We start from the raw sequence: 18,562 nt of genomic DNA, 5'->3' as shown, positions 1-18,562 counted from the left end.
ACCTCGGCCCTCAATAATTTACTTCTCAGACTAATATTACAGGAAAAGGTCAGGGTACCTAACATAAGACCTAAAATTAACGGCCTTGTTTAGAAGATATCGAAATCATTGATAAAAGTTACTCAGCCACACTGGCCTAATGTATCCAGCGTTTTCTTCCCGCCAAAAAATGTTACCTATATGCGACCTACAGTGAGAAAAATAACACTTCTCCCGGCGCTTACGTATTTCCGGTAAAAAACCGGAAAAGGAGATCAACCAATGAAACTTTGAACTGAAAGGTAGTTTGTATAAGCAGACGACGTTTTAAAAATGCTGTGAATGTTTGCGGTCGGTTCACAGTCGTATTTTATCTTTGAAATTATTTTAATGGGTTAAGGTTGGCGCAATAGGAAGTTTAATTTTTCGCATTAAAATGGCAGAATTTTGGATATTTTTTACAAAGCCCAATTGAAAGAAACTCATTTAAATTCAGAGCGGAATAAGAATTTTTATTCCGTATGCAACGTTCAGAGACAGGAACTATTTATGGTGAGAGAACCAAACTTTATCAAAAAATTAGAGCTAAGCAACAACTTAATAGGCCTAGTCTTCTCGAAAACCTTACTAAACTTTTTAATAATGCGTCTAAAGTGTTGAAATATGAGTTAAGAAATGATGTATTATAGTTTCCAATCCAGTATTACTACTCCTAGTACTTTAGGCTAGTTAAATATCCACTCCAGTATTAAGTACTCCTTGTACCCCTTACTTAGAAAATTGCCAACGTGCTAGCCACCACTCCTCATGATGTAGTCTAAGAGATTAGACGTCCGTAACTTCTTTATTTGTAACTCTCTTAATTAATAATAAACAACTGTTATATTTAAGTGTAGTTACTACGTGATTAGAATAGAACCTACGAGCAGATTATTCAAGAGCTACGATAAACGTAACATGGTGTCAGAAGTCCTACATTCTTTCACGTAAGGAACACGCCGCCTGTTTGCTAAGCCTTGGTTCTCTTTGTTATGCCGGTGGAAGAAAGAAGAAGAGATTCGGTCGCCGCCCATGATAGTGATGCTGAGAGTACTGCGTCTGCGATCCGTACTATATTAGCTCCACCACGCCGAGGAATGGATAACCTCAAACAGCCCGCACCTTTGGTGCTTGAAGGGAACTTAGCCGAAAATTGGCGCCGCTTTAAGTCCAGATTCATGACTTATTTACGGGCTTCCGCATTGGATGACCTGGAAGAGGAAAGACAGGCCTCTATCCTGCTCCACGTGATTGGCGAAGCCGCCGTAGAGGTTTATGACACTTTTACGGTTAATGAAGACGAAGGCGCCGGTTCTCTCACCGGAATTCTAAAGCAGTTTGAAGATTACTGTATGCCGAGGAAGAATATCAACTTTGAAAGACATCGCCTCTTCACATACAGACAAGGTACGCAAAACATTGATCAATACGTTACGGAATTAAAAAGACGAGCAAAGTCTTGCGAGCTGGGAAGCTTAGAAGCGTCCCTTCTCACTACATGCCTCATTCTGGGCATTCGAAAGGAAAGTCTTCAGGATAGACTATTACAAATAAGCGAGTTGGACCTAGATAAGGCCGTACAAATTTGCCGCACAGATGAAACATCTCGCCAGCAGCTGAAAGAACTCCAAGGCGAGAGTGCCACCAAATCGCTTCACGCCGTCCACAAGCAACAGAATCAGCGGAAGGTCGAAGACAAAAGATCTCTACCCTCGCAGAAGCAGCGTCCTCCTGCTCAGGATTTTAAGAAAGACTGTTCTTACTGTGGTTATAATCATCCACCGAGAAAATGTCCGGCGTTCCGGCATCTGTGTAAGAAATGCCAGAAGCCAAATCACTTTGAACGTGTATGCCTGAATACCGTTTATCGAGTCGGCATGTTAGAACAGGACAATCAGAATGAACAGATGAATGAAACAGCACCAGACGTGACCGTTAGCGGTAACCAGCCCGATACTACATTCTTTCTACAAGCAGTCGAAACGGATGGTCACGAAACAACGACTGAGTGGACCGAAGAAATACTAGTTGAAACTGTTCCTATACGATTCAAATTAGACTCGGGGGCGGAAGTTAGCACCATTCCGTTGAAGATGTATCAAGAAACATTCAGCCATCTTCAAGTTCATCCTCCCGTAGCTCACATTAAAGATTATTCAGGCTCCAGGCTTAAGGTTCATGGACTCATGACTGTCAAGGTTTTCCTGCCTGACAGGAATTTCAACGGTAACATAACGCTATGGGTAGTCGACACAGATGCCACTCCCTTATTGTCGTTAAAAGACTGTTTAACGTTGAATCTAATGAAGCGAGTATACGATGTGTCCAGTACCAAACCAAAGTCAGTAGAAGAAGTTCTGGAAAAATATCACGACGTGTTTTCCGGACTGGGATGCATGACGGGCAAGAAACACAAAATAGTTTTGGATCCCGAAGCAATACCTAAGATACACTCGGCGAGAAAAGTACCACTAGCGCTTCAAGAGAAGCTGAAAGCCGAGTTAGAAAAAATGACCGCCCAAGAGGTTATAGAAAAGGTCACGGAACCTACTGAATGGGTACATCCCATGCTGATTGTTGAAAAACCCAATGGCGATCTCCGAATATGCCTAGATCCTAAAGAACTTAATGCAAACATCAAGCGCGCTCATCACCCAATCCCGACGTTGGAAGATTTAATTTCCAGACTCCACACTTATAATATTTCTCGGTTTTGGATGCCAATTCAGGGTTTTGGCAACTTCCCTTAGACGATGCTAGCTCACGTATTTGCACGTTCGCAACGCCGTTCGGGCGCTACCGATTTAAAAGAGTTCCCTTTGGAATCTCGAGCGCCCCAGAAGTCTTCCAAAAAGAAGTCGAAGACGTGTTTGAGGGTGAGTCGAAAATAATGAACTACTTTGACGACATACTAGTCGCTGGAACTACGTTGGAGGAGCACAACCTAAATCTCGAACTAGCGCTACAGAAAGCAAGCGAAAGGCACATAACCTTTAACCGGAGCAAATGCAAGTTCGGGTTGACGGAAGTCTCATACGTAGGTCACATCTTGACCGCGGAGGGAGTCAAACCCGACCCCGTCAAGGTGCAGGCTATACAAGATATTCCCACTCCAACCTCCAAGGAGGATCTCCATCGCCTTTTAGGAATGGCCACCTATCTGGGTAAATTCATTCCCAACCTTTCTGAGTTGACGGCACCCCTTCGCGATCTCCTAAAAGATACCTCTGCCTGGGTATGGGATGCCAATCATGATGTGGTCTTGCAAGATCTGAAAAATGTAATAGCCGAATTACCAACTCTCCAGTATTTTAATATACGCAAGCCCGTCAAGCTTTCAGTCGATGCCTCTCAGTCAGGCCTAGGGGGAGTTCTATTACAAGACGAACGCCCTGTTGCGTACATGTCTAAGGCAATGACAGAGACTGAGAAGCGTTACTCCCAAATTGAAAAAGAATTGTTGGCTATTGTTGTGGGTTTAGAAAGGTTTAACCAATTCACCTACGGACGAGAGGTATTGGTGGAATCAGACCACAAACCCCTTGAAGCCATCTTTAAGAAACCACTAGTCACCGCGCCACCAAGACTACAACGTTTGTTACTACGAACTCAAAAATACAAGATCGCTGTCATGTATACGCCGGGAAAGAATCTCAAAGTCGCTGATACTTTGTCACGAGCATACCCTGCTCTTGATCCTCGAGAAATTGAAGACCTACAGGCTAGAGACGACGTCCAAGTACACAGTATAGTAGCCCAGTTTCCAATGTCACCAGCTAGAAGAGCTCAGTTCGCGGAAGAAACAAGAAAAGACGAAAACCTGACGCTACTTATGAAATATATGAGACATGGTCGTCCCGCAAAACTCCATACGGTGCCTGAAGAGGTCAAGAAATTGCTATCTGTACTGCCAGAACTTAGCCAAGTTGAAGGAATCATATTAAAGGGTCAGCAAATAGTCGTTCCCTATACGTTGCGTCAGTACGTCATGAAGCTCGCTCACCAAAGCCACCTAGGTGAAGAACGCACAGTGGGCCTAGCCAAAGAAGCTGTCTACTGGCCAGGAATGGTTCGTGAGATACAAGCATTAGTTCAGTCATGTCCTACCTGCTTGCGCCACCGCAATTCCAATCAGAAAGAACCGTTGGTTCACCATGAAATACCGTCCAGACCTTGGTCCAAAGTCGGCACGGACATGTTTCACTACGATGACAAGGATTATCTGGTATGCGTTGACTACTACTCCAAATATTTTGAAGTTGTCAGAGTAACAGACACAACGAGTACAGGAGTGATCCTCAAGCTCAAAGATCTATTCTCACGTTACGGAATCCCCGACACCGTAATATCTGACAATGGACCACAGTATTCGTCTGCCGACTTCGCAAAGTTTGTCAAAGAATGGGCATTCCAGCACGTCACGTCAAGTCCCCGATACCCTCAGTCCAATGGGTTAGCGGAGCGCACAATCCAAACCGTCAAGAAGCTACTGAAGAAAGCCAAACATAGTGGTCAAGATGCTCACTTAGCACTTCTAGATTTTCGCAATTCTAAAAATCCTCAACTAGGATTTTCACCAGCCCAGATGATGTTAGGCAGAACTCTACGCTCAACACTGCCTATCGTAGAAGCTCACCTTCTTCCCCACACCGTCCCGCCTGAAGAAGTCATGTCAAAGCTTCAGCGTTATCAAGACAAGGCCAAAGAAAACTATGATCGCCACACTAAACTCCAATCTCAACTCCATCCGGGCGACTCAGTCTTCATATATGAAAATAACGAGAAAATCTGGAACCCTGCCACCGTCGTCGTTCAGCACGACCAACCACGGTCCTACGTAGTCAAGACGAACCAAGGCAGAACCTTACGAAGAAATCGAGTTCAACTGCTACAACCACGAAGGGCTCCCGCGATAGACGTCCCGAACTGTGATCTTCCCACTGATATACAAAACCCCTGTCCAGCGCCACCTACTAGTCCGTCCTCCTCTCCAGAAATTCCCAAGGATACAATGAAGAGTACACGAAGTGGTCGCCAAGTCAAGTTGCCTCGTCGTTTACAAGATTATGAACTTTAGATTAGTCAAAGTTTATTAAAAAAAAAAAAAAAAAAAAAAAAAGGAAGATGTTGAAATATGAGTTAAGAAATGATGTATTATAGTTTCCAATCCAGTATTACTACTCCTAGTACTTTAGGCTAGTTAAATATCCACTCCAGTATTAAGTACTCCTTGTACCCCTTACTTAGAAAATTGCCAACGTGCTAGCCACCACTCCTCATGATGTAGTCTAAGAGATTAGACGTCCGTAACTTCTTTATTTGTAACTCTCTTAATTAATAATAAACAACTGTTATATTTAAGTGTAGTTACTACGTGATTAGAATAGAACCTACGAGCAGATTATTCAAGAGCTACGATAAACGTAACATAAAGAACCAACAGAAAAACTTAAAGATCAACTCATTTTTAACGAAGCCTGTTGAGAAACCCAAATTATTTTTAAATAAGCAAAAGAATGAATGTGACGCAAAGAAACCAAAACCGTTAATACGATTTGGAACTATCGTCACTTTCAAGTTACCGATATATTAATTTCAAAGCCCTAATAGAGGGCGCCGTCTACTATCACTTTCACCCGCCTCCCCTCCTCTCGACTATTCGGAAGAAAATGCTGGATACATTAGGCCAGTGCGACTGAGTAACTTATAGGGAGCTAGTATATGATTCACTCATGTAAAAACTCAACTACACAACAAAAAAGTTCGACGTACTTCGAGAATAATTTAACAATTTCGCCTGATGGTAGGATTTTACTTTATTTAACTAACCCAACCAACACTGGTTTCTGACTAATTAGGCCAGTGAAAAAATTCTAAATCCGCCGCAAGTTGGTCAAAAATTTTTTTCAAAATTTGAAAATTGCATGTGCATTAAGACCGCTACGCGCCTAAACGCATTCTGCCCTCAATCATGAAAAACTACTAGGGGGTAAATATAATAACAAGGACTCGCGCCTTAAATCAGGGAGCACACACTGCGGAAATATAGCTATGAAATTTTAAACATCCGCTGAAACATTTACAATTCTCATACCAGGATAGAAAAATATTTGAAGCAAGCTCCAATTTTAAAAATAAGCAACGATATTTTGCAGTAGAGGAATCTAACTCTCCTATCGGAGCCTACGTTAATCAAGGCCCGCGCATAGTGTTCTGGCTATGGGCGGCATTGAGAGTACGCCCCTGCTTGTTTTTTGCAGTTGATTCTCGAAAGGGGCGCTTTTAGATAGTAAATGTCAAGGGATTTTCCATTTATTTGAATTTGTTGAGCGGGAAGATTAGAGGGATCATGCATAAAAATGTTTGGACTAAAATATTTATTTAAATATAGGAAAGTCATGCATTTCTTATATATTATTATTATAATAATTATTAAAAAAAGATGATAAAATTTATAATAATAATTATTAGAAAGAAAAAATTTATAATAATTGTTATTAGAAAGATAAAATTTATAATAATAACTATTAGAAAGAAAACATTTATAATAATTATTATTAGAAAGACCAAATTTATAATAATTGTTATTAGAAAGACAAAATTTATTTTGTATGGACAATAAACCAAAATTTCATTCATTCATTATTATTAGAAAGGTAAAATTTATAATATTTATTAAATTTGAAAGATAAAATTTATAATTATTAAATTAGAAAGATGAAAATCATGTTATTTTTATTAGAAAGTTAAAATAATTATAAGAGATAAAATAATAACTATGTAAGAAATACAATAATAATAATTATGCCCTTTCCACCCAGCTGTTATAACGCTCCCAGGCAGTTTACGTACGCGCCTTGTTCTCTCTCTCTCCCCGTACGAAACATGATTTGGATTGCGACACGTGTTCCAATCACCCGCGAAAAGCAGATTTTAAATTTAAAACCGTAATCTCAAGAGCGCACCAAGCGGCGACAAGCGGCAAACTAAAATGCCAAAAATAAATCCTCGAAAGCTAGGATGCGCGGGCCTTGATTAACGTAGGCTCCGCTCCTATTCGCTGTCCATTTGGCCATTAACGGCGTGCGTGCGAGTTTTTCACGTGGCGCAGCTGCTCTATTCAATTTTAGGGTCAATTAACTGGACATTAATCGTAATTAGGGAAAGTGTAAGTTTTTACTTCTCTGCGTGACGTATGTCATGGAGAGGGTCTAATTTTGACGTGTCTGTCTGTTGTTACACCTCAGGGGACCGCGTTCGCAGTTGGCAAATCAGGGCAAATGTGTTCTCAATTTCCATACCAGGAATTTGGATTCCACTTACAATGGCTATAACACCATTGTCTAACACCACCATCTTCTGGTAATTTGTCCATCCCACGTGAACACCAGACTGTAGTTATTGGCTTCTATACACCACAATCATCCGGTCTTTTGTCCATCCCACATGGACACCAGTCAGTACATACTGGCTTCTTTCTCCATCAACATCGTTAAGGTTAAGACACGCGGCGATCGGCTAGGGTTACGAGAAACTTCTAGCCTCCCAACGGTGGGGCTTCCACCAAAGGTTTACGAAATTGCGCTGTTTTTATCCATAGCTAAGATTTGAAACCTTTATATACTATACCGATGTGAGTAAGGCAAAGCAACAGGCGTATCATTTCAAGCGTCAATAATAGTCAAGTCTCTCAAGTCTGTAATGAAGAGACATTAACGGTTCAGAGTGAGCCGAAAAATAAATACAAGTTTAAATAATAAAAAGAAGAAAGCATCATGGTGGCAATTAGATCAGTTAAAGGGCTTATCCTAGTCGGGTTGAAGCTTCGGAGTTTTCATTCATGTTATGGTGCGCATTGACTTTCATTGCGTCTAATCACAAGCCAGCTTTGGTGATATTTAACTTTAACACTCATGCTGACAAACTGAGAATATCGTTGAGGTGAAACGAGACAATAGTGTTTATACTGCAAAGCAGTTGTGAATGTAGCTATGAGAATAAAGGGTTAACAGTTGACGCGTAGACAATTGGGCCTTTTCAAACACATAAAGGTTATATATCTCCTAAAGTTATACACTTCATTTCCTGTTTTTTCCCTAATTGACTTATTTTCATGTGTCCAAGACATATATTTATTGGACGTAAAATTTCGTCTGCTTTACTATATATTCGCTATGTTTGGAATATTGCTTTAATAATTCGTATATTTTTACTTCAAAAAAGAGAAATAATTCTATATCTAGGTTTATAAGTTTGTAGTAGTAGTCCTCTCGACTCGGAGAAGTAATATTTTGGTTTTTCCAACTATTTTTATCAATGATTTCGATATATTCTAAACGAGGCCGTTAATTTAAGGACCGTCTAATGTTAGGTACCCTGGACTTCTCTTTTAACAGAAGAAACTATAAACGTTCGATCTTTTCTTTTTTATTCTAAAGATCAAAGTTTGGTCTTTATACAAATGTAGTATAGTTTAATTTAAGTATTCACACATTTCAAATATTAATATTAAAACATGTTCTTTTAAAATCCAACTGAAACAGAGCTTTATAGCTACGAAACTAATATAGCCATCGAAATTCCGAAAAATATTTCCATGTTTTCGTTTTTCATTACGAAAAAAGATAATATTAAGGCTTCGCAGGATTTCTTTAACATATCAACACAAGGCGAACTGCTAACGCAGTACGGATGGACACACACAGACACACTCCTAGACGACATTGCTACTCTTTCTGTATTAAATTTGAGTTGAGAAACAAGACTACCTTAAATACATTAAGCGCAGTATGAAGTCTTATCTAAGAGAGCTATACCGCTCTCTCAGAATATTAAAATTAATATAACTAAAATTAAATATTTTCTTCATTATTCACCTTATTGCGCGTTACATCGTTTTTAAAAAGAAAAATTGAACATTCTTGAGTGACTTGACTAATAATTAAGTTAGAAACAAAGCATGCGCCTGTTGTTTCGCCTAACTCAAATCGGTAGTATATAAATATTTCGAACCGCAGCTATAGATTAGAACAGTGTATTTGGTAGGTTAGACGTTTCTAGTAGCCGATCGCCGCGCATATCTTTACCTTAATGATGGTGAAGTAGAGACCAGTAAGTACAGACTGGTGTCAATGTGGGATGGACATAAGGCAGATGATTGTTGTATTTAAACGCCAGTATAGGTACAGACTGGTGTCCAAGTGAGATGGAAAAAAACCCAGAAAATAGCTGTGGTTAGAAGCCAGTAAGTACAGACTGGTGTCCTAGTGGGATGGACAAAACCAGAATAATGTCCAGTTTAGACGACATTCAGGACAGACAAAGCCCATAAGATGGTGCAGTTAGCCAGTGTAAGTGGAATAAAATTTTCCAGATTTCCGGTAACTGTGAACACGGTCCGGAATTTGAGAATGCATTCGCTCCGATTTGAAAACTGGGAACTCGGTCCCCGGGGTATAACAAGGGACAGACAGACACTTTACATCCCCGTGACATATGTCACTCGGAGAGGTAAAAAGTCACTTAAGTGGCAAAAAATAAGAAGGTTAAAATGTTACTTAATTAACGAAGAATTTTTCCAAATTGGAACTGTATTTAGGGGTTTGAATGGGAGATTTATATAGCAAAACGAAGCCAAATATCACTGTTGTCAAGTTTATCGACAGTGTAATTTTAGGTTGGGCACACGTGACTGCTGTTATTCCTTTATGTTTCTTCGTAAAGCTAGTTTGGCAGCCATTCTAGTAGGTTTTCAATAATACGTTTAATAGACGTTTCCTGACGAGAAAATTACAAACGTTTTAACTCTCCCAGTGACGATGACGTGTAGTACCCCTGGAACAGTGGTAATAATTTGGGGAAAAGAGTTTGATCTGATACCCTATCCCCTGCTTGTTCGAGACTTTTTGTTTTGATATACAGTGTGGAAGAGATCAGAGCAACACCTACCTTTGTGGAAAACCCCCAAAACCCCTGACGGACTACTTCACTGCAGTACATTTTCGAGCTCGTATACAGGGTGTGACATGTGTCATTGTATGCAAATGAGAACGTGCAACAAGTATCATAGTGAATATCGTTTAATGATACGCACTTTGAAACGTTAAAGACCTACGATTAAGCTTAGGAACTAAGGCATCACACTACAAATTAAAGGGCTGTTTGGTAAACCCATCAGCGTAATTGTTCGATGTGCCTACCGTCGTGGTGTAGGCACTCTTCAAGACGATTGTCCATGCCTTGTATTACGTTTCCTAGCATTTGAGAAGTGATTCGTTCAATTGCGCTTCGAATTCTGGCCTTCAAGTCGACTACATTTAAAGGTTCTGTTGCATACACCTCCCCCTTAACATATCCCCATAAGAAGAAATCAAGTGGGGTTAGGTCAGGCGATCTTGCTGGCCACGGAATTGGTCCACCTCTACCGATCCAACGGTTTGGAAAGTGCTCAGTTAGCCATTGGCGAACATTGACCGCCCACTGTGGTGGCGCACCATCCTGTTGGAACCACAGGTCCCGCATCACTGCTAATGGTAATGCGTCTATCGCATCACTAAACTCGTGGCGCAGGAAGTGCAAATAAATGTCACCAGTAATGTTGTCCTCGAAGAAGAAAGGTCCGATGATTCTGTTCCCCAGAATGCCACACCAAACATTTATCTTCCATCGAATTTTATGGTAATGTAACCAGTATGGATTTCGTTGGGTCCAGTAATGTAAGTTATGTCGGTTTACCGTACCATCCCTGTGAAATGTCGCCTCATCAGAAAAAAGAACCTTTCTTAAGAACAATGGATCGGCTTCAATTAGCTCGCGCATGGTAAGACAGAAGTCTTGACGTCTTAGGTAGTCATCGTCCGCTAAGGCGTAATGGAGGTGGATATGATAGGGCCGGTAGTGATGCCGATGTAAAATGGCAAGAACGGTTGAATGGCTTAGACCAACCTCTTCTCCGACCGCTCTACTACTAGTATGAGGATTGGCTTCAAAACGTGCTAGAATGTCGACTTCCCTATGATGATTACCAATTATACGGTATCTTCTACGTTGACGGTCTTGCACGACGAAACTCCCGAAATCTCGTAGGTTGCCTCTAATGTTCGTGAAGGTTCTTCGAACCGGCCTTCGTCGGTTTGGGAAGCGTTCGGCATAAAGCAATGCCGCTTGTTGAACGTTACCGCGACATTTACCCAAAATAAACGTCATGTCCAATTTTTCTCGGTTGGAGTAGGCTGCCATTCGTCTACGACACAGGACGTTTATACGAACAGTGAAGTAGTCCGTCAGGGGTTTTGGGGGTTTTCCACAAAGGTAGATGTTGCTCTGATCTCTTCCACACTGTATATACTTTTGAACATATACTATTATGCATTCAGGTCGTTATCAGGTCCTATTTATGAAAGATAATACATTGGATTATCTAATTGATTAATGATAATTTCCCCGGAATTTTGAAAAGAAATTGTGCAGGCTTCTCTGTTTCGTGGAACAACTATTTATTTTCTACAGATTAAGTACTAATTTAATATTTTGATCTAACAGCTTCTGCAATATCTGAAACTCTTCATCGTTTCCGTTACGGGTTTGGAATCAAATGTCGTCTCCATAGAAAGAGTTGACGAATACTGTCGTTTGGAGTCCGAGGCCGAGTGGAAGAAACCAGAATTTGAACCCCCATCTGATTGGCCTCAACGAGGGCTAATCATATTTAAGAACTACTGTACCAGATACCGAGAGGGATTGGATTTGGTCTTGAAGGACATCGATGTCAGGATCGAAGCCAGAGAGAAGGTGGGCGTGGTGGGGCGGACAGGAGCGGGAAAATCGTCGCTGACGCTGGCGCTCTTCCGTCTCATCGAGGGGGTGTGCGGTCAGATTGTCATAGACGGAGTGGAGGTGGAGGGGTTGGGATTGTCCGATTTGCGTTCGCGGCTGACCATCATCCCCCAAGAACCCGTCCTCTTCTCGGGCACGCTCAGACTCAACTTGGATCCCTTTGGACAAAAAGATGACCAGCGACTGTGGGCTGCCCTTGAACACTCGCACCTGAAATCCTTTGTGGCGTCACTCGAGTAAGGACTGGATCATCCCGTGGCCGAAGGAGGTAACAACCTCAGCGTCGGTCAGCGTCAGTTGGTCTGCTTGGCTCGAGCTTTGCTGAGGAACACCAAGATCCTGATCTTGGACGAAGCCACGGCCTCGGTAGATATGGACACCGACGATCTCATTCAAGAGACCGTCAAGAAGGAATTTTCCAACTGTACTATCATCACCATCGCGCACAGAATAAAGACCATCTTGGACTACGACAAGTTAGTTTACCAAACTAATAAACAGGCTTAAAATGATTGGCCAATTTGTCATCGTTTATCTCTTCATAGGGTGATGGTTCTTGATCAGGGCCGAATTACGGAATTCGACTCTCCAAATGCCCTCTTGAAGAATGAACAATCAATGTTCTACGATTTGGCCAAAGATGCAAAAATAATCTAGATCATCTTTAAATTAAGCACCTATGCCTTACTTTTAATATTATGTACAGTTCGATACGATTCTAACGAACTATCTTTATCACTTACTTTATTGCTAATAGAGCAACGTCACTTTGTGTTGTTTACTTAGTAGCAGGGTTGTTTGATTTAAATCAGTTTGATTTAAATCACTGATTTAAATCACTGATTTAAATCATGATTTAAATCAAGCGATTTTTTTAAAAAAATCATTTGATTAAAATCAAGAATATATTTTTATTTTAAAAAAATGTTTTCTAAGATTCCAAGAAGTAGTTTAAGAAACTCGAGAAGAAAGTTAACTAGAAAAGACCTAAAATTAAAAATAATCATGGTTTTGGTATATTTCAATGTAAGTTTTTCGCAGAACTCCAGTTTGTCTTGCTGGAATGGCTAGGAAATGAAATAGCGGTCAAGCTAGATTTTTTATACAAGCATTTGAATAGTAATAATATCCAATAGCAGGGTTGTTGATTTTTTTTGATTTAAATCGGATTTTTTTTATTTTAATTGATTTATTTGATTTTTTTGATTCTTATTGAACTAATAGATAGTAAATTACCAACATGAAAACTTTTGAGCCAAAATTAACCAAAAGCAAAATAATCATGACATTTAAGCGGCTATTGGATATTATTACTATTCAAATGCTTGTATAAAAAATCTAGCTTGACCGCTATTTCATTTCCTAGCCATTCCAGCAAGACAAACTGGAGTTCTGGGAAAAACTTACATTGAAATATACCAAAACCATGATTATTTTTAATTTTAGGTCTTTTCTAGTTAAGTTTCTTCTCGAGTTTCTTAAACTACTTCTTGGAATCTTAGAAAACGTTTTTTTAAAATAAAAATATATTCTTGATTTTAATCAAATGATTTTTTTTAAAAAAATCGCTTGATTTAAATCATGATTTAAATCAGTGATTTAAATCAAACTGATTTAAATCAAACAACCCTGTCCAATAGCTGCTTAAATGTCATGATTATTTTGCTTTTGGTTAATTTTGACTCAAAAGTTTTCATGTTGGTAATTTACTATCTATTAATTCAATAAGAATCAAAAAAATCAAATAAATCAATTAAAATCAAAAAAATCCGATTTAAATCAAAAAAATCGATTTTTTTGATTTTTTTGAAAAAATGAAAAAAATCAACAACCCTGCTTAGTAGAGATATACGTCGTTATTTTTGGTCAATCTAAGCAACTTGGTCCATAGATAGGATTAATATGTTTTCTCGAGTTATTCACACTGTTATTTTTTCTAAAACATATTAGTATTTCAATTTTTGAAATAGCACCGTTTATTCGTAGAAAAAATACTGAAAAAGGCACTGATAAAATTTATACACTAAATTATGGCGTAAACGAGGAATTTAATACATATATCTATTATAATTACAACAATAATTTTTACATAAACGTTAAATCAGAAGTGGATCATATTACAGCTCCCTAGAAGTCAGATGTTCGTTTGCTCTACCGAAAATTTTCTAACGATCGCGCTACCGAAAAGTCCCTATCGAAGAATCGTTGACATCCGAAAAAGAGGAATTCTAAACATGCTACTTACCGCGTTCGTTACCTCTCTCATCGGTGAGAGACGGATCGGGGTTTTCGGTATAGTCACCTGAATTAAACACGCACGTGTCTACAGCGGACAATGTTTTATACAACATGGTACCTTTACGAGCAATAAAACATTGACATGGAAATATTAAACTTGTTAATTACGATACAGTGTCATTGTTTTCAAATTTCTATCCTTCTTTGGTAATGAGTAAAGCGTTGAATGATAATTATTACAAAATGGTGGATGGATTAGAGACACTGTCAACATAATTGACACTTCAAGTATCATCGATCTAGTCAGAATCGAACCACTTCGACAAGACCCCGTTAATCAATTGGTAGATCATTCGACGTTATGACCAATTGTCATTTTATACATTATGGCCAGTAGTTATTCCATTTTCTTACGTTTCTTATAAATTCTAGCGATTCTTTATCTATATCAGAAGTAAAGCATTCGTTTTGTTTGTAAGAAGTATTTATTTGCATTATACAGGGTATTACTGGTAAGTTTGCCATAGATTTAAAGGGATTGTTTTTTGGGCCAGATTGAGCGAAAAGCGTCAAAGAAAATGGGGTCTAAAACATTTAATTTCGGAGGTACGGCCCTCAAACATAGAAAACTAAAACCAGGAAATTCGCACACGCGGGGAATAAGACATATCAGAGTGTCCATTTTGTTTTGACAATTTCCATAGCGTCCTATCCAAGAACGTTTATGAGCTTTTATCTAGCAGAAGTGTACGTTTAAAGATACAAGTGTGCCTAAGCTGGTATTGTAAAGGTTTTTCAAAGTGTAATAGCATAAGAGTGGACATTCTGAGCAGTACCTTAAAACAACAAATAACGATGTTATTGGTACGAATAAAAGAAACATCAACTTCAAACTCTTGTGCTGTTACACTTTGAACTACTCTACATTTCCAGCTTAGGTGCACTTCTACCTTTAAACGAACACTTCTGCTAGATAAAGGGTTTATAAACGCTTTCTGGCATTAGTATACACTAGTGATCGTACGGGGTGCGATTTTTGTCGGGTCGGGCTCCGGGTCGGGTTGCGAAAAAACCCCGGAAAATCGGGTCGGGGTTTTCCTTCTTAATAAAATAAACTTAATTAACATATTCTAAAAAATTATACATAGTAGCTATGTACTATGTAATCAGGGAGCACAAATCCAAAGGAGAGTCAAAGTTAGAAGGGGGAAGGTACGGGCACCATGGTTCTCACGCGCACCTACCTCGCGCACACGTGATCCTTTGAGAGGGAAATTCAAAAAGGGTATACCCGAAAATACGGTTAGAGAGAGAGGGGGGGAATTTGATTTTAGTGGGTAAAATTTCTGGGGATAAGTCTTTATCGGAAGAGTAATGAAAGTTTTCGCCTCATCCTCTCTCTTAACCAAGAAAACTCTAGAGCAATCCTTAAAAATGTCTAGAATTGTTTCTATAAAGTAAATGCCTTCAAAAAATCTCTCGGACTGTTATTTATAGTTAAAATGTTTCTTAATAATTTTGGTGAAACAAATACATTGGAAAACTTAATGTAGATCGAGTTTATTTAATTATAAGCACTTAAAACGTGCTGTAAACATTTACACTTTCGGCCCGAAAAGGTCAGGGAAAACCTGGAAAAGTCAGGGAATTTGGTTCTGAAAATTCCGTGGCAACCCTGTATTATAACCATATTTATTATTTTTCTGTGAATATTAAGAGGTTAAAAATAAAACACTGGAAAGGGTCAGAAGATTAAAAACATGAAACAAATTTGATAATAATCGTCGCCGAGGCTCTGTAAGCACGCACGCGGCACGCGCGATTCACGAAGCGGCACGAGTATCGGAGTATCGCCGTAAAACTTAAGCCTCGGCCGTAATAACGTAAACAAACTTCTCTGATTTTTTTCTCTCTCGCTTGAGCCGATTGCGCATGTGCGCCACGCTCCTAGAGAGCCAGTGGCACTGGTAACATTTTTGAAAGGGGGGCTGACGGAGAATTTGGTCTCTCCGGCTCTCCTCTATTTTGTGCTCACTGATGTAATGCAAGAAATTTATTTTCAGTAATTTAGTTCCAAGTTATCACTGCTTTACTGAATCCAATAGTAGGCGAATCTGCCATATCATTGCTATCTGATAGAACGTCGTGGAAGGGATTGGGGTAACTAATTGTCCCTGAACAGGCGCAACTTCTATCTGTAAAGATTTCAAATTGTCCTTGTCTTTTGTCTTGGGCAGTGGCTGAATGGGGTTTCAGGTACTCCTAAAACTCTTCTACCACTTTTTCAATTTTGAAATCAATTGGTCGCAACTTAGGACACAATTAATACATAGGCTTTTGGCGGACAACAATGAAATTGCCGAAATATATCAGTATTCTACTGGCTTTAGAAGCCTCGAGACAGAAAAAAATTAAATATTCAAGCTCGCCCTAATCAGATTCGAGTTCCTATCTACTCTATCACAAAGCGCGACCATCAATAATATCTTACCCTCTACTACGGGTCCACCCCGAATTTTTTAAAACCCGACTTCACCCCGTACGATCACTAGTATACACCTCTATTCAAAGTGATTTTTAACACCTAACAGGATTTAAAAAGCACCTTCAGTGAAGGTATTATTTTGCACCATTATCAAAGTTGCTTTATGACATGCTCTGGAAGGGTGCTTTTAAACAACAATAAAGGTGCTACTGGGGATGCATTAGGAAACACCTCTAAAGGTGTCAGATAGTTATTTTAAACAGTGGAGTATAAATCGCAAATGTTTTTCTCTAACATCCCCTTTTATCTTCGCGAGAAAGTTTCGAGAAGGGAAAGGGAGGATTAAACGTAAACACTCGACTCTCGTTCGTTTCCGATATTAGCACCGCGATCTCTTTCAACATCTATCGATTCTCGACGAGAAATCGACAAATCCTGGCATTGTTGACCGTGACTGACGACGTCGCGGTTCCGAATGAACTATCCAACTCGCGGTACGATTATTTATACTTTCACTAACTTCTTTTCGTCGTTCCGTTATTTCGGTTGAAAGACCTCCGATTGTTCTCCGGGTAGAATCGGGGGTCGGGGGTGTTCGGTATAAGATCGACGAAAACATAACCGTATACGGTTGGGCCACCGCCTGTCAAAACGCGTCTATGACGTATTTACTGTTCCCCGGCGCGATTTGTTTAGCTAAAAGTTGTATCGCTGATTGAGCGAGGGGATTTGAAATTGACTAAATAATGCGAATTTAAATTCATCGTTCTAATATGTTTTCCCGGACAATATAAATTTGGAATTAGTATAAACACCGAGGTGTTTCGATGATGCGTTCCCCGACAAAATAAATTTGTCACTCTTTCGTTATTGGCAATTTCGCATAATAAATCGCCTAAAATAAATCGTCAGGCAGCGTCAGTTGGTCTGCTTGGCTCGCGCCTTGTTGAGGAACACCAAGATCCTGATCTTGGACGAAGTGACTGCCTCGGTCGACATAGACACCGACAATCTCATTCAAGAGACCATCAAGAAGGAATTTTCCAATACCATCATCACCATCGCGCACAGAATAAACATCATCTTGGACTACGACAAATGACTTAAAATCATTGGCTAATTAGATATGCCTTAACTCTTCATAGGGTGATGGTTCTCGATCAAGGCCGAGTTACAGAATTCGACTCTCCAGATGCCCTCTTGAAGAATGAGCAATCAATGTTCTACGATTTGGCCAAAGATTCCTAAATAATCTAGATGAATTTTAAATTAAGCCTATGCCTTACGTTGACTGTTGTCTACAATACATTACGAGTCTAACGAACTACCTTTATCTTTTACTTTATTGCTAATAGGGCAATTAATTTTTATTTGACTAATTTTTATTAATTATTAATAAAATTATATAATTTTAGATTTGTATCATACTCCCTTTAACGTAATGAAACTGCCCATGAACGACTGACTTACTTAATACTCTCTTTAAGGTTATGAAGCCTTGGCCTTAAAAATTACTTCAATTTGCATAATATATTAACCTTTCCAACTTATTTGAATTTCTCAGTTAACCGTATCGTAATAAATTTCCCAAAAGTCCCTACTAATGCTGTGGAATTGAAATTTCCTAACCATTTCTTCAATCAACCTTAGCAAAAATAAACGAAAATGTAAGTGAATGAATGAATAAATGTTTCAATGACCCAAATAATCCCTTTCGAATCAGGGAGGAATCCGCAAGGGTTCACAGGTCCAAAAAATATATACAAAATTTGTAACAATCAAATATACCGACAATAACAATATCAATATCAATAGCTAAACCAAATTGGCTAAGGACAAAGAATCAGGTCACAATAATAAAATAAATGGAATATACATAAACATACAAAATTATGCAGCCGCTAATTATGAAACAAAACAAAAATAACCCAAATGCTGGTGAGATGCAGAACGGATCACGAAGAGCTCTGGAGGCGTAAAGACGCC

At 39.3% G+C, this 18,562-nt stretch overlaps 1 protein-coding gene and 1 pseudogene across 1 annotated transcript; both read left to right on the top strand.

Moving 5' to 3' along the window:
- Positions 1–1,010: 1,010 nt before the first annotated feature.
- Positions 1,011–2,768, top strand: LOC149582341 (uncharacterized). The gene has a single exon (XM_089864161.1). The coding sequence runs from the start codon at positions 1,011–1,013 to the stop codon at positions 2,766–2,768; it is 1,758 nt and encodes a 585-aa protein (XP_089720287.1).
- Positions 2,769–9,350: 6,582 nt separating this feature from the next.
- LOC149582340 (ATP-binding cassette sub-family C member 1-like) lies at positions 9,351–12,510 on the top strand (annotated as a pseudogene).
- Positions 12,511–18,562: the final 6,052 nt, after the last annotated feature.

The sequence above is a fragment of the Phalangium opilio genome, unplaced genomic scaffold, assembly GCF_054372755.1.
Source record: "Phalangium opilio isolate 3A_F unplaced genomic scaffold, DU_Popi_V2 ptg001706l_1, whole genome shotgun sequence".
NCBI classification, from domain to species: Eukaryota; Metazoa; Arthropoda; class Arachnida; order Opiliones; family Phalangiidae; genus Phalangium; species Phalangium opilio.
Note: the sequence above shows the minus strand (reverse complement) of the source record. Positions and strands in the feature narration are given on the sequence as shown.